The sequence below is a fragment of the Hordeum vulgare genome, chromosome 3H, assembly GCF_904849725.1.
Source record: "Hordeum vulgare subsp. vulgare chromosome 3H, MorexV3_pseudomolecules_assembly, whole genome shotgun sequence".
Lineage (NCBI taxonomy): Eukaryota > Viridiplantae > Streptophyta > Magnoliopsida > Poales > Poaceae > Hordeum > Hordeum vulgare.
The window spans coordinates 570,747,419-570,762,271 of record NC_058520.1 but is presented as its reverse complement, the minus strand read 5'-3'; the positions used below and the strand labels follow the sequence as shown (position 1 = coordinate 570,762,271).

Here is a 14,853-nt window from a genome sequence, read left to right as displayed (position 1 = left end):
AAGTCACATTGCTTGCAAGGCTTGTGTGTGATGTTGTATTACCGAGTGGGCCCCGAGATACCTCTCCGTCACACGGAGTGACAAATCCCAGTCTTGATCCATACTAACTCAACTAACACCTTCGGAGATACCTGTAGAGCATCTTTATAGTCACCCAGTTACGTTGCGACGTTTGATACACACAAAGTATTCCTCCGGTGTCAGTGAGTTATATGATCTCATGGTCATAGGAACAAATACTTGACACGCAGAAAACAGTAGCAACAAAATGACACGATCAACATGCTATGTCTATTAGTTTGGGTCTAGTCCATCACATGATTCTCCTAATGACATGATCCAGTTATCAAGCAACAACACCTTGTTCATAATCAGAAGACACTGACTATCTTTGATCAACTGGCTAGCCAACTAGAGGCTTGCTAGGGACAGTGTTTTGTCTATGTATCCACACATGTAAATGAGTCTTCATTCAATACAATTATAGCATGGATAATAAATGATTATCTTGATACAGGAATTATAATAATAACTATACTTATTATTGCCTCTAGGGCATAATTCCAACACTATGATCAAGTATTCTTACTTGGCTCCTATGTCAATATACTCATATATAGATGACTTGATCATCGCCAAAGTGCTTGATAGATGCTATAATGTGTGTGCATGTTCACCATGTTTTATTTGACATCTTATTGTGTGACCATGTTGGTATGCATATTTTGTTCATTAGAGGATATCGAATTGTTGTTATTTGGCTTTCTATTTTCATTTCACCAATTGGATATACAAGAATGCTTATGTACCTCTCTCTAGCTATCTATGCTTTCTCGTCTCAAGTTCTATTAATGCTACATCACAAAATTTGAGCAAGCACTTTAGGGACACTCTGTGTGAGGACCACTCGGAGATCCCTCTCGACAAGGGTTGAATTCCAAAACCTCCCAAAGTGCATCTCGGTGTGACCAACCTCGAAAACTCAGTCCTACCGAAGCCTAGGGTTGATCAGGTTTTCCTATCTCGGTACCACCGAGTTATTCTTTTCGGCCTCACCGAGTTTCTATGTCAGCTGACAGTTAAGGAACTCAGTGGCACCAAAAACTCCATCTCGGTGTCACCGATAGCCAGGGGGTATATATATCTCGCAAACCCGACGGTTGAAACAACTCCTCAAACGTCACCTCATGCACCTCCTCGTTGTCGCGCCCTAGTCTCCTAGACATCGCCTTGATTCTCCTGGGCGCCCTCGCCATCGGAGTCTTCGCTGTCGACGGGAATCTTCACCATCATCGCTACCGTAGTGGATTCACCACCAAGTTAGGGGGGTGAATCCAGCCCCTCTTTGCGCTCCCAATGCTATTTTTTGTGCAAATAGGCTTTGATGATTTATGTCCACTTCTGCACTCATCCTATGCAGAAGAAAGTTCCCGTACTTTAGAGAACAATTGAAATGTTAGGATTAGGAGTGTGCAAAATTGATCTTTGTGTCACTTATTCATAAAAGTCGGTCTTACCGATTTGGTTTTAGGGTTAGTGAGAACGTTCTTGGTGGAACTGTGCCAAGTTTCTGTTAACGAAAACGTTAGTCTCTGTGGCTCCGATTTTTTTACACGGTGGAACTTAAATCCCTTTTTGCTGAATATTAAACCTATTTTTTCAGAGTTCAAACTTTTCAGAACTTCTGATTTTCATGATGCTCATCCATTCTAGTTCTTCTATATCTCTTCGCATGGTCTGCTTGTCTGCTTGGCCATTTGACAGTTTGTCAGGATCATAGGATAGTCAAAACAACTTCAGTTAGCCCAGTGCTGAGATGGATTCAGGCACTAGTCCTGAGAGGACACCTTCTGACCCAAGGACACCTAGCTCCCATAGCTTTCCCAAGGCAGCTACCAGGTCCAGAAGGAAGATCAATTCTGATGAAGAAGATGTTGACTTTATCATAGAGGAATCTGTTCCCCAGAAGCAGAAAGAGAAGACCACAGTTAGAAAGACTGTGAAGAAGGAATATGCTAGACCTGCTAACATAAAAGCTCGAGAAGCTAGGCTTGCAAAGAATCCAGCTCAGAAGAGAGTCAGAAAGAGAATTCTACATGCTGTTGGAAGGCCAACCTCAATGTATGAAGACCCAACAGAAGCTGCTGATGACGAGGAGGAAGAAATTCCAGCTTAGGTACCTCCTCCTAAGAAGAAAAACCGGATGTATGATGATATGCCTAAGAAGACTGCCCCCAAGCCTTCAGCACCTAAGGCTAAGAAGTCCGTAGTTCCCAAGGGGACTACCAAGGACATTCCTGCAGTTGAGAATAACAAAGGCTCCGCGTCCAGAGAATTTGCTGCAAAGTAAGAAGAGGATGCCCCTCTGCTAATGAAGCTGAGAGCTCATCTGCCATGCCACAATGATGCTCATCGAGTTGCTGAGGACATGAAAAAAGAGAAGAGATCAAGGACTTAGGAAGTGGAGATCAGTTGATCCATATGTTGTGAGAAGGAGAACTGTTGTTGGTCCCCGCTTTCACACAAAGGAGCAACAAGATTTCTATGAGACTGTGTTGCTTGATAATAGTCATGTAGTCGGCGACATGAGATATGTCGATTGGGAATACATCAAGGCCAATGAATATTATTTTCCCCATGTGAGATAAAACTTCAGGCTAGTCGACATTGAAGATTTCATTGGTAGAGAGATGACTACATGGAATGATGATATGCTCATGCAATTCTATTCCATCGCTCATTTCTATTATGATGGAAGTATTGTATGGATGACTAAAGGTCACCCATATGAGTCTACCATGGATGAGTGGGCCACTATCATTGGTGCTCCAAAGGCACAAGAAGGAGATCTGGATGTGTACTCAGAATCCAAAATTAATCATAACTCTATGTCCAACATGTACAAGCCAGTGCCCCATAAGTATGTCCAGACACACAAGTTTGGGTCTGACTATTTCGTGCAAACATAGATACCTACTACGAACACCATTATGAGACACACCCTGATGCCCACATCAGGAGATGATAAGATGATTAGAGGTTATTCTATCAATATGTTACACCATCTAGACACACACACACCCAATTTAGAGTGATGGACTTGATAGTTGAGACTGTCAGGAGGACTGCTGCAGATCAGAAGATATCATGTGGATATGCTACATATATTCAAATGCTCATCAATGCCAAGATTGCCAAGCATGCATATCTACTTGATCATCCCCACCTGCCATTTCATCCAGAGTTTGAAGATAATGAAGTTGTGATGGACTGTTGGGTAACGTAGTAATTTTAAAAAAATTCCTACACCATACAAGGATCTATCTATGGAGAAACCAGCAACGAGCAAAGGGGTAGAGCATCTTCATACCTTTGAAGACCTCTAAGTGGAAGCGTTGCTAGAACGCGGTTGATGGAGTCGTACTCGCAGCGATTCAGATCATGGTGGATTCCGATCTATGTTCCGAACGACGACGCCTCCGCGTTCAACACACGTGCAGCCCGGTGACGTCTCCAGCGCCTTGATCCAGCAAGGAGGGAGGTGGGGTTGAGGGAGAGCTCCGGCAGCACGACGGCGTGGTGACGGTGGAGCTACGTGGCACTCCGACAGGGCTTTGCCAAGCACTACGGAGGACGAGGACGAGGAGGAGTAGGGCTGCGCCGAAAGACAGAGAGGAATTGTGTCTCAAAACAGCCCCAAAACCCTCACTATATATAGGAAGAGAGGGAGGAGGGTGCCGGCATCCCTAAATGGCTTTGGGCGACGACCAAGGTGGTGGAGGCGCCCTAGGGTGGGCCTTCAGGCCCAAGGTGGCTTCTCCACGCCTAGGGTTTGGCCCCTATGGTGCATCCATTATCCTTCATGGGTTGAAGTCTCCATCAACGTGGACGTATGATAGCACCACCTATCGGAACCAGGCCAAAAATATTTGTGCCTTCATTGCGTTTGATCTTCCAATCTGTACCCTCTACTTACACTTGCATGTCTTTATTTCCCGTTGCTATACTCGTAGACTTGCATGTGCATGGTGTGCTAGACTTGGTAAAATTGATAAAACTTGCCAACAGATAAAATTGAAAAAAGGTTAAGTTTTAATTTGGTCAAGTAGTCTAATCACACCCCTCTAGACATACTTTGGATCCCTAAATCATTGACTATTAAAATATTGACCAAAATAATAGCCAGCCAAATACTCCATTAGGCAAGACAAGTTTAGGCTAAAACCAAACGGAACCAAAGACATTGCCGCTTTGAGATGCGTGTCTCACAATCGCAAAGAGTAGGTTTCTTTTTTCAGCACATCCAAATTAGTGAAATGAAAAACTAGCGATGCCGGCTTCTACCGGGTACGGGGATGTTGTTTAATGTTTCTAAGATTCGTGTACCGATGTATGGTAGTCAACATACACTATACACTCCATTATGTTTGCATATAGTATGAACACGATTGTGTACCCATACATGATGCATATGTGGTCTACACATTAAATTCCTCAGCAATCATTATAGCCCATGCAAAATATGGATGGTATATGGGTCCAGCGGAAACCAGCATTGTGTTGCTGGGTGAGCTACTTTGCTTTAATGGTTGACGCAACCGTACATCCCATCTACACTCATACATATTTCATGGATGCATTAGTTTTACCCCGTTACAAGTTAAGTACATTTTATATTATGTGAATTTTCCATGGTAAATGCCACGGAAACAAGAACGCACACATATGACTACCATACATACATACTCCCTCCGTTCCGAAATAACTGTCTTAACTTTGTACTAACTCTAGTACAAAATTGTATTAAGCTTAAGACACTTATTTTGGGACGGAGGGAGTATATGATATCTTGTCAACAAAAAAGTTAGGATAATATTTAAAAATACACACGTCGAATCAGATCATGCACGGTTAGCTAGCTCGTTCCATCCGTTTTACATAAGGAGTAATGCTTACACGAAGGGCGAAACAACGGTACACCCCCTCTATATCCATACACATTTCATGGATGCATTACCTTCACCCAATTACAAGCTAAGTGTATTTTATGTTATGTGAATTTTACTTGTTACATATCATGGAAACAAGAGCGCACACATATGACTACCATACATATATGATACCTTGTCAACAATCAAGTTGAGATACTAGTTATAAAAAATGCGTCAAACCAGGTTGAACAAAGGATGAAACAATGTTATTCACACATAGAGTTAAAGGTGTTGTACGAACATCCGTTGGAACACAATATACTTAGTGAAGAGCTAAGCCTCGTTTCAATGCTATGACTTAGACACACTATATGGCCTCGCAACCAATAATACTATATTGAATTTAATGGTATGCAGCATGTACACGTGGTTGCATTTCGGTACCCAACAGGTCTATACATGTTGAACCAAAGAGATAGCTTGGTAAGCTACCAACAAAAACTTGCAATCAATAAAAAAAAAGGTCTATACATGTTGACCATCAAATACTGCACGAATTTCATCGTTGTATTATGTGACATCGGCGTACTCGATAGAAACCCGGACCACTAGAAAAAAGAAAACACTCTCATCTAGATTTAGACAATAAACATCGAGGTATACACTGCCTGTCAGCAATCATGGAATGTACGATGAGTAAAGAGCCACGACTGCATCGTCACTTCCACACACACACATACACAAACCGAATTCAAAGGATCGGCACACTGCAGAAGCTAACTGCAATAATCCATGGCCTCCGACCACCGACTCGGCGCGCTCAGGGCGTTCGACGACACCAAGGCCGGCGTCAAGGGCCTCGTCGACGCGGGAACCACGGCCGTCCCCGCCATCTTCCACCACGCGCCCGAATCCCTCAACGACGCGCCCCATCACCATGACCACCAGTTCGCCATCCCGGTCATCGACCTCGCCGGCCTCGCGACACCGTCGGAGCGAGCCTCGTTGGTCGGCGCGGTGAAGGCGGCCGCGGAGACGGTGGGCTTCTTCCAGGTGGTGAACCACGGCGTGCCGGAGGCGGCCATGTCGGCGATGCTCGCGGCGCTGCGGAACTTCATGGAGGAGCCGGCGGAGGCCAAGGCGCCGTACTACACCCGGGAGCCCGGCCGGCGCGTGAAGTACCAGAGCAACTTCGACCTGTTCCAGTCGCCTGCAGCCAACTGGCGCGACACCCTGTTCATCGAGATGTCGCCGGAGCCGCCGGCGCCCGAGGAGATCCCGCAAGCGTGCAGAGCCATCGCGCCGGAGTTTGCGGCGCTGGTGCGGCGGCTGGGGAGCACACTGTTCGGGCTGCTGTCAGAGGCGATGGGCCTCCGACAAGGGCACCTGGAGGAGGACGCCGCGTGCCTAGAGGGGCTGAGCCTCGCCTGCCACTACTACCCGGCGTGCCCGGAGCCGCACCTGACGCTGGGCACCACCAAGCATTCCGACCCCAGCTTCCTCACCGTGCTCCTCCAGGACGCCGTCGGCGGCCTCCAGGTGCTCGTCGATGACGAGAAGCAGCGGCCGGCGTGGGTGGACGTGCCGGCAGTGACGGGGGCGCTGGTGGTGAACGTGGGCGACTACCTGCAGATCATGTCCAACGACAGGTTCAAGAGCGTGGAGCACCGCGTGGTGGCCAAGAGCGCGGGGCCGAGGGTGTCGGTGGCCTGCTTCTTCCGGACGGGCGGGTCGACGAGGGTGCTGGCGCCGATCGTCGCCGACGGCGGCGAGGCGCGGTACAGGAACACGACGGTGGACGAGATGGTCAGGCACTACAGGGCCAGGGGCCTAGACGGCGCCTCCTCACTCGAGCACGTCAGGATCTGACGAATCTCACCGGAACGCATTCGTGTCTGGCATGTCTGGGTCTGAATAAACTAAATCAAATACTACTACCATGCAAGATCCAATATTAGTACTCTTTCCAACGGTGGAATTGTGGATTTAGTTGGAAATGCAGATCAGATTTAATTCCCTGAGATGCTAACTTACTGGTAGGAAAACATACAGTAACATGAACTGGAAACCAACAGAATATAGACATCTCCTATAAATTGAAGGGCAGCACAACCAAATGGCAAGTTATTCATAGGAGAGCTGGGACTGAAACTGACTTCAGGCGAGACAGACCGATGGCTGATGACTTTCTTCAGCATCTCCCATGGCAGCGTGAGCGCAGCAGCTATGCACATACAAACAGAGATACATAATGATCCTGCATACTGAGTTACTGACTGAACTAACCATGCCTGGTCTGCGATGACCCCATCGCCGGAGTTGCTCAGCTCCCCGTCGCTCGCCTCCTACGGAGATACCTTTGGCTATATTCTGAACAGATACTTCGGATTTTGTCGTTGAGAAGAAAAAAACGATCCATTAAATAGGATAGAAATGGAATACAGAGGTGCTGGTGCAAATAAACCCATATGAATTTCTGGTCATTCACATTCTTGTCGCGCATCATCCGCGAAGCTGCATCGCCATTCAAGGGGTCCTCAGGGGTTAGGCTAACAGAAGAAGCTGAAGCAGAAACGCCTGCAAAGATATTTACAGGGTCCGCAGCAGCGAAAAATGCGCTGCTTTAGTTGGTAAAACTCAAATTCAGACAGACAGGGTTCTTCAGCTTCGATATCGACTGATTGAACATTGGCTACGGGTCTCGCTGATCACATCCAAGCAGACGGAACCGGACCTGAACAAATCGACGGACAGTACTTCCCACAAAACCTTACATCTGATCGACACTCGGTGATACAAGTACATCTTGTAGGTGAACCAAATGGAAGGGGATTTGTCAGTTAAATTTGTTCGATACTGCTCCTTCCGTTCCTAAATATAAGTCTTTTTTAGAAATTCCATTAAAAACAACACACTGATATACATATTTTAGAATGTAGAGTTGCTTCATTTATATAAATGGGGCAGGGGGGGGAACCCCTTTCGTTAAAAAAAAAATTAGAATGTAGATTCACTCATTTTACTCTACGTAGTCCGTAGTGAAATCTCTAAAAAGACTTATATTTAGGAGTGAAGGTACTACTATCTAATCTGTATTTAGAGAGTTTAAATGCTTGTATAATGTAAGTTAATGCACCATCATTCCCTTCCACCAGTACTCCAGCTGGGAAGGAAGATTGGCAGCTGACCAAACACGCACCCTCTGTTCCTTAATATAGTACTCCTACGTTTTTGCAGTTCAAAATTAGGAACGGAGGTAGTACCATGGAGCTACAAGGAGATCATTCATGCTGTTGGTTGCAAGAAAGACTACTTGATTTTGGTGAAATTGCATTGTATCTCTGGTTAATACTCCCTCCGTCTGACAAGTATTTCCAGACAGGGAATATATGGCTATCACAGGTGTTACTTTGCTTCCAGCTCAATCACTTGCCATTCCTCGGTAGAAAATTTCAAGCAGAAGACATAAGGCCTTCACCAGCATCAGAATTTTCAGAATCAGAGGCATCTCTTATTAGGGCTCAAGCTCCCATGAAGCCAATGTCAGAGGTTCTATCAGGAACTTATTCCAATTGACACCACATCACATACAACACCGCAGGGAAGAAACCATCTTAATTACAGTGAGCTCAACACCATGGATCTCCAGCTGCATATGTTACACCCTTCGTCCTAGATCCATATGTCAGAGGTGCAGTCTCCCCCAGGATATCTCATCTCATGGGCCAAGGAGGGACCTTCAGGCTCGGTGCCGAAATCCACGAAGAAGTCGGGGTTGACACTGAGCCCCCCTTTCTCGGTGTCGACGTCGATCTGCAACATGTGAGATCCCTTCTTGAGAAGGTCAGGGCCGTAGAACTGCTCGTCCCACCGGCTGAAGAGAGAGTTGGTCACATACACCCTCTTGCCATCCAAGCTGAGCTGAATCATCTGCGGCCCACCTCTAAGCCGATGCCCCTGATTACAAGAAACGCCGTATGTCAGAATAACGTTGAATGACTAGAAATAAATGTGTTCCATCTATTGCGGTTTGATTGGATCGTTTGGTTTAGTTGAGAACAGGAGTGCATAGTTCCAATGCCGATGAAATGCGCTAAATATGACAAATGTATAGCAGCATTGTAAGCTGTCTGTGTTCCAGTTGTTACTTGAATCACTCATCAGTTGAGTAACCAGTATTAAATTGTAACTCTCAGGTTAATTTATAAAAGATAAACAAGATATTCTCATGACTGTAAAATAACTATCAAGTAATTAAGAATTAATAGGAATGCTGTAGAGTTTACCTTGACTTGGGGCACAGCATACTGCTCTTCTTTGTCATCGTCGGTCACATAGACAACATCACCGCCCTTTTGAAGAAGCCCACCTACAAACACTTGTCCAGCCAACACTGGCTTTGTAGGGTCCTCAATGTTGTACTGCCTGATATCCCCATGAAGCCAATTAACCAAGTAGAGATAGCGGTCATCGAGAGAGATGACAAAATCAGTTATCAATCCTGGCATTTCTGGCAGCATCCAGTTGCGCACCTTCAATGGTTCTATGGATATAGCCACCTACAAATACAGGCATAAGTGTCAATAAGATGGAAAATAAACTTCATTATGTGCGAAGAAGTAGGCATTAGCATGTAAAGTATTGTAGTTGCGGACAAACCTCATGGCTCCATGATCCATCTGCAGTTTTGAAGAACCTCACCATGTTGCTTGTCAAAGCACAGCCAACATAGCCAGTGTCCTTTGATGGGTCGTGTAAAAACCTCACCTGGAGAGAAGATAAGAGAACTATGGTTATAGGATATATGGGTGCATCATTAGACTCCTATACTCTTGGTGCTTGGTAGTTCATACACACCTCCAGCGGAAGAAGACCTGTGCTGCCTAGATCAAGTGTCTGCTTGAGCTCACCACCAGGCCAGTCATACACATGCAGGTGCCTGCCATAGAGACCATCCTGGACATGCTGAAGATCAAAACCTGTCCTGAAAGCTGCCGGGGCTCCCCATGATGAACTAATCATCGTCTTGTGGCGAGGCTGGTACCAGAAATCATAGCCAAACAGGGGGCTGTGACCTGGCTTCTCCCAACTACATGTAGCAAATGGTTAATCAATACAACAGGAGCCACTACAAATTTTCTACTTCTCAAAACTAAAGCATCGATATTAAGGATTTCGAGAACTCAAACATTTCTGCAGACTGTGTAAGATGTAAACCAGCAGGCATTGGTTTGATAATTCTGACATGCATCAGCATGAGATGCTTTCATGTTAAAGTAATAATATGTCATGCAATGCTGAGCTTAGTCGTACGTTGTGTTTCCATGTCAATGGTACCAAAATTGTGGGCAAAATACTTACCGTCCTTTGACGTTAAATTCTGAATCCAACAGGAGGAAGCCATTGCCAGCAGCATTTCCCTCCTTGTCTCCCAGGCAAGAGATCATTATATCACCGGTTGCAAGGCAATGGGATGTGTGAGGGAACCCAAGCCCGGTCTTCTCAGCGATGTCCTCGGCCTGGACAACCTTGTGCAGGGCAGGCGCCCTCGGATCCTTCGCCGTGTCGACCACATACACGCGACCGGACCTGTGAACAACCACCAGATCATCAGCATTACAAACTCAGCTAAAATTCAACTGTTGGTCCATTCGATCATCGTTGCTCCATAAATACTCACAGCAACGAAGGAAGAATCAAGAAGCGCCGGCTCGTGGAGGGATCGCCATGGCAGGAGCTGCAGGCGTTCCAGCCGGAGTGATGCAGCTCGTCGCCGATGTGGGTGGCCGGGAGCCTGTGGATCACCTGGGAGTACGTCGCTGAACTGGGGTCGACGTCCACCGTAGCCAGGTAATCCGGCTTGTCGATTCCAGTGCCTGCATCAAAATTCGGTACAATCAGGCAACCAGCACACACTTATTACCTGACACCTGTAGGAAACCCATGGCCCTACATCTCTTCTCATGTTCACATGGTTTGTTCTGCCTTGAGAAACTGCCGTGAAGGGAGGCCATGTGAACCTCGGTCCTCAGAAACAGACAGGGACTGAGCTAGACGGTTCTGAGTGATCCACGGCTCGGCCAGTTTGGACTCTTGTGTAACAGATAATGGCAGTTTCTGCCAGGGCACATGCATGTGCATATCAGCCGGTTCATTTGGTTAACCCATTACACCAAACTCGACGGGGTAATAAAATCGGTTAATCTTGCAGGCTAACCAACAAAGGCATGCCCCAGTGTCTTGGCCAAAGCAAGACAGATTGCACATCTCCGACGAAAAAAACCATATTGCACCGAGGGGTTGCTAGACCAAATAATGACTGGAGATCTGAATTAGGGCTTTATTATTAGGAAGTTGTTAGAATATCAAAGGCATATGTTAATACTCTTCCGGTCCTCTGTTAAGCCATTCCTGATGACCAAATAAGGTATTGTTCGGCCCTTTCTTTCTAGTATTAGAAAGAGACTTCCAGGATTATATTAAGTGCTTCATGTCCATCCCAGATTCTCGGTCCAGCTCAGGTTAAGCCTGCGCAAGCTCCTGTTGCTGTTGTACTGTACTACTAATAATTTAAAGCCTGCAACAGAATTCCTAATTGCTCGCCCGAGATCTAAGCGCAAACCGCAGTGCGGGCGCCAGCGGTGTGCGCTTGTGCTGGCCGTGCGTGTGGGTAGCCTTTTTCTTTCCCAGTGCTATTAGAACTTGGTAGAGGAGGGTCGCGCGCAAGGAAGGAAGGAAGGATTTACCATTGTAGACGCAGGTGACGTAGAGGAGCCCCTCGCGCGGGCCCTTCTCCATGGCCTCCCTCGGCGTGGCGTACCCGGGGCCCTTCGCCGCGCAGCACCCCGCACCGGCGCCGGCGCCGTTCGCCTTCGCCGCCGCCGGCACCGCCGCGGCCATGTGTGATCTCAGGACGCCTGAACGAACCCCCTGGAAGAAGGAAAACGGTGAGCCACCGTGCCGGAGAGAAGCAGGGGGGGAGGAGGGGGGAGCCGGGCTGGGTGCTGTGCTGACTCACCGGAGGCAGCGAGCTGTTGATTTTTCTCTTGCGTTCTGCGAGAGGGGCAGAGGGAGCAGAGCAAAGAGAGAGATGGAGAGGGGTAATTATAGAGGAAGGGGAGGCTGAGGCTGCCACGTGGGCGGTGGGGATGCCGCGAGACGCGCCTTGCGATGCGTGCGCGCTGGGAGGGGAGGGGCGGGACGGGGGAGGCCGGAGGCGTGCGTGAACCTGGGCCTGGGCCCGGGGCGTCGTCGTATCTGGACGATAATGCGGCTGCCTGCGTGGCGGGCGGGATCGATCCGTCCAGGAACTGGGGTTGGAGAAAAGCTTGGACCTGCGGGAGGGGTCGATGGCGACGCAGCGAGCGGTTCGTGGTGGTGGCTCGGCGCGTCTCCGTCCGGGGCCTCGCGGTCGCAGCCGTGAGCGTGAGCCGTCCGTCTTGGCCTGAGCGTGTGCGTAGGCGCGCGCGCACGCACGCCACGGGCTCACGTGGAGCGGACCGTCGTCGTGTGCATGCGTGTGCAACGGGCGCTGCACGGTGCAGCTCTGCAGTTTGCGTACACAGCAGTTTTGTTTTGGGTATTAGCACGAATTGACACTTCTGTTAAGATTAATTAGTTGGTTTTTTTGTTGGCTTAATTAATAGAAATCCCTGCTTAGCAAACCGACATGCGGTTTTCTCTTCCGGTGGCCGCGTCCTATTGTAACTGACGCATCCCTTCCATCCATCGTTTTGCAAACGTCGCGGATATGCGAGGCGCCCCTTTCAGGCCTTGTTTGGTTGTTTGAGAATTGAAGGGGTTTGAAGGGGATTGGAAGGGATTAATCCCCTATAAGTTAAATTTCACTTCAATCCCCTCCTTGTTGGGATTAACCGAACAAGACCTCAGGGATATATATATATATATACGACATCACGATCATTACTGTTCATTACACTGTTTCTTTACAACTTCAACTGAATTGGGACGGGCCGATGTTTTTTTTTTTGGTTAGGACATCTCCAGCAGGGACAATTAAAGCGGACACATTATACTTTACTCATGAACTAGTCTGAATCAGTCCGTGGATATCAATATACTGTGTATATACTACTAGAGCGCCTCAAATATCTGGCTCTAATTTATTTATTTATTGAGGTCAATATATACTAGAGCCGGCATCCAACGATATACCTCAAATATCTGCCTCTATTTATTCACTTGGAAAAATAGCCTTCCGACAAAGGCCTTCTTGTATCAAAGATAGCCCTCCCCTAAATGAAGCAAGCCATTTTGGTGGTGACTAGGCAACCCTTCCGCCAAAAGGAACGACTTAATTATGTGATTTACGCCAAATGAAAAGATTACATTCAAACATCGTTACCAAAACTCAGCAAATCAAGTAGCAGTTGGATTAGCTACAAACTCTATTAGCTCTAGATTCCCTAGTCTTTGTGATGAATCAATCATGACCGTATTTCCCATGAATTTGTAACGATATGTTGAGCATATGAGAAATAAAAGATTTTGCATTAAATAAAGCAAGCCAATTAGTGGCTTCTGCCAAAAAGGTCACAAATAGATTACTCACTACCACTTCGCCTAGCAGCTTCCGCAAGCATAAATAAAAAAAATAGCAGCGGCCTCCCGCGGTTAGGAGAGATATATAGTGATCTTTTTTTTAAATAATGCAGGGGATATATAGTTATTTTTAATTGGTTAGGCAGATGTTCGGACTACCACAAAGTCCTTGATTTGTTTTCGTTTTACGCGAAAACGAATGTCTGAACCACTTCATGGATTGATGGTGCATCACGTTGGATGACAAACTACATCCTAACACATACGGACGGTTTGAGAATTCACGTTGGATATACCCTTATAGCCATTTGAGCGGTTCGATCGAACACTCCCTCTGTTTTTTATTTATCCAAGATCATTTTGTTTTTTGTCAAGCTTTGACTTGTAATTTTGATCAATAAAATATAAGTAATACTCCCTCCGTTCTAAAATAAGTGTCTTAAGCTTAGTATAATTTTATACTAGAGCTAGTATAAAGTTGAGACAGTTATTTTGGGACAGAGGGAGTATATCATCAAAAAGTTTTTCAAAATGTGCCTGTCATTTCTTTTGCGGAAGACCATTCTTTTGACATATGACTCATATTTTATTGATAAAATTAATGGATAAAGTTAGGCGCAAGAACATGAAACGGCCTGTATAGAAAATGGAGGGGGTAGTTTTCTTTTTTTAAACCCCTCTGTGCTCTTTTCAGTCTACCTGCCCGGACAAACTGGAGGGTCCGGCTGAAGATGGTTTCTACAGCCATGGAATTCTCTGTGCCATCTGCCATACGTTTTAGCAACCACGGGCTTTGGGGGTAGCCCACGAACGCCACGCTCGGCTCCACCAACTCGATCGTTACGTGCTCTGCTAGCCTGCTCTACCACTTCTCATCCCTATCTCCTGGTGACACCTTGCGATTTGCCTCTGAGTCAGCGGTGCATATCCCGGGCCGTGGCCTGATAAGGATGCATGCCCTAAAACACGTCAGCCAATAGCACGCGACCGAAAACTCCAGACTCACACGACCGAGCAGCCAGCATGCAGGTGCACGCATCTGGTGTGCTATCAGATTTGAGCTATCTGTCCGGATGGCACGGATCTGCTAGCTAGTTGCCCATGATCATGGACTTTACGTGCTGCCAGCTTCCACGTCCATCACAAGGCGAGTAAAATAGCCCTCCACTCCATGCATGGTTGTCTCAATCTCTGCCTCACTGGAGCTACCTATTTGGACGTGGTATAAACCACTGCTCTATGGTTTTGTTTTATCACCATGCGTTGCGTGCCGCCGGTGCAGGTAGATTATCAATGCATTATCTCCACTCATACCGTCACACGGTCAATTGGCAGTCTGGCACGATACCATGCATTGATA

General features: G+C 46.8%; 2 protein-coding genes across 2 annotated transcripts; one reads left to right on the top strand and one right to left on the bottom strand.

Moving 5' to 3' along the window:
- The first annotated feature begins 5,557 nt into the window (after positions 1 to 5,557).
- On the top strand, positions 5,558 to 6,952 carry LOC123440684 (1-aminocyclopropane-1-carboxylate oxidase homolog 1-like). The gene has a single exon (XM_045117240.1). The coding sequence runs from the start codon at positions 5,724 to 5,726 to the stop codon at positions 6,798 to 6,800; it is 1,077 nt and encodes a 358-aa protein (XP_044973175.1). The 5' UTR covers positions 5,558 to 5,723; the 3' UTR covers positions 6,801 to 6,952.
- Positions 6,953 to 8,420: 1,468 nt separating this feature from the next.
- LOC123445202 (selenium-binding protein 1-like) lies at positions 8,421 to 12,004 on the bottom strand. The gene is made up of 8 exons (XM_045122158.1): positions 11,950 to 12,004; positions 11,678 to 11,861; positions 10,612 to 10,807; positions 10,293 to 10,520; positions 9,789 to 10,020; positions 9,591 to 9,698; positions 9,218 to 9,490; positions 8,421 to 8,888 (listed from the first exon to the last, which is right to left on the bottom strand). Exons 2-8 carry the CDS (start codon positions 11,829 to 11,831, stop codon positions 8,604 to 8,606), a joined length of 1,476 nt encoding a protein of 491 aa, XP_044978093.1. The 5' UTR covers positions 11,832 to 11,861; positions 11,950 to 12,004; the 3' UTR covers positions 8,421 to 8,603.
- Positions 12,005 to 14,853: the final 2,849 nt, after the last annotated feature.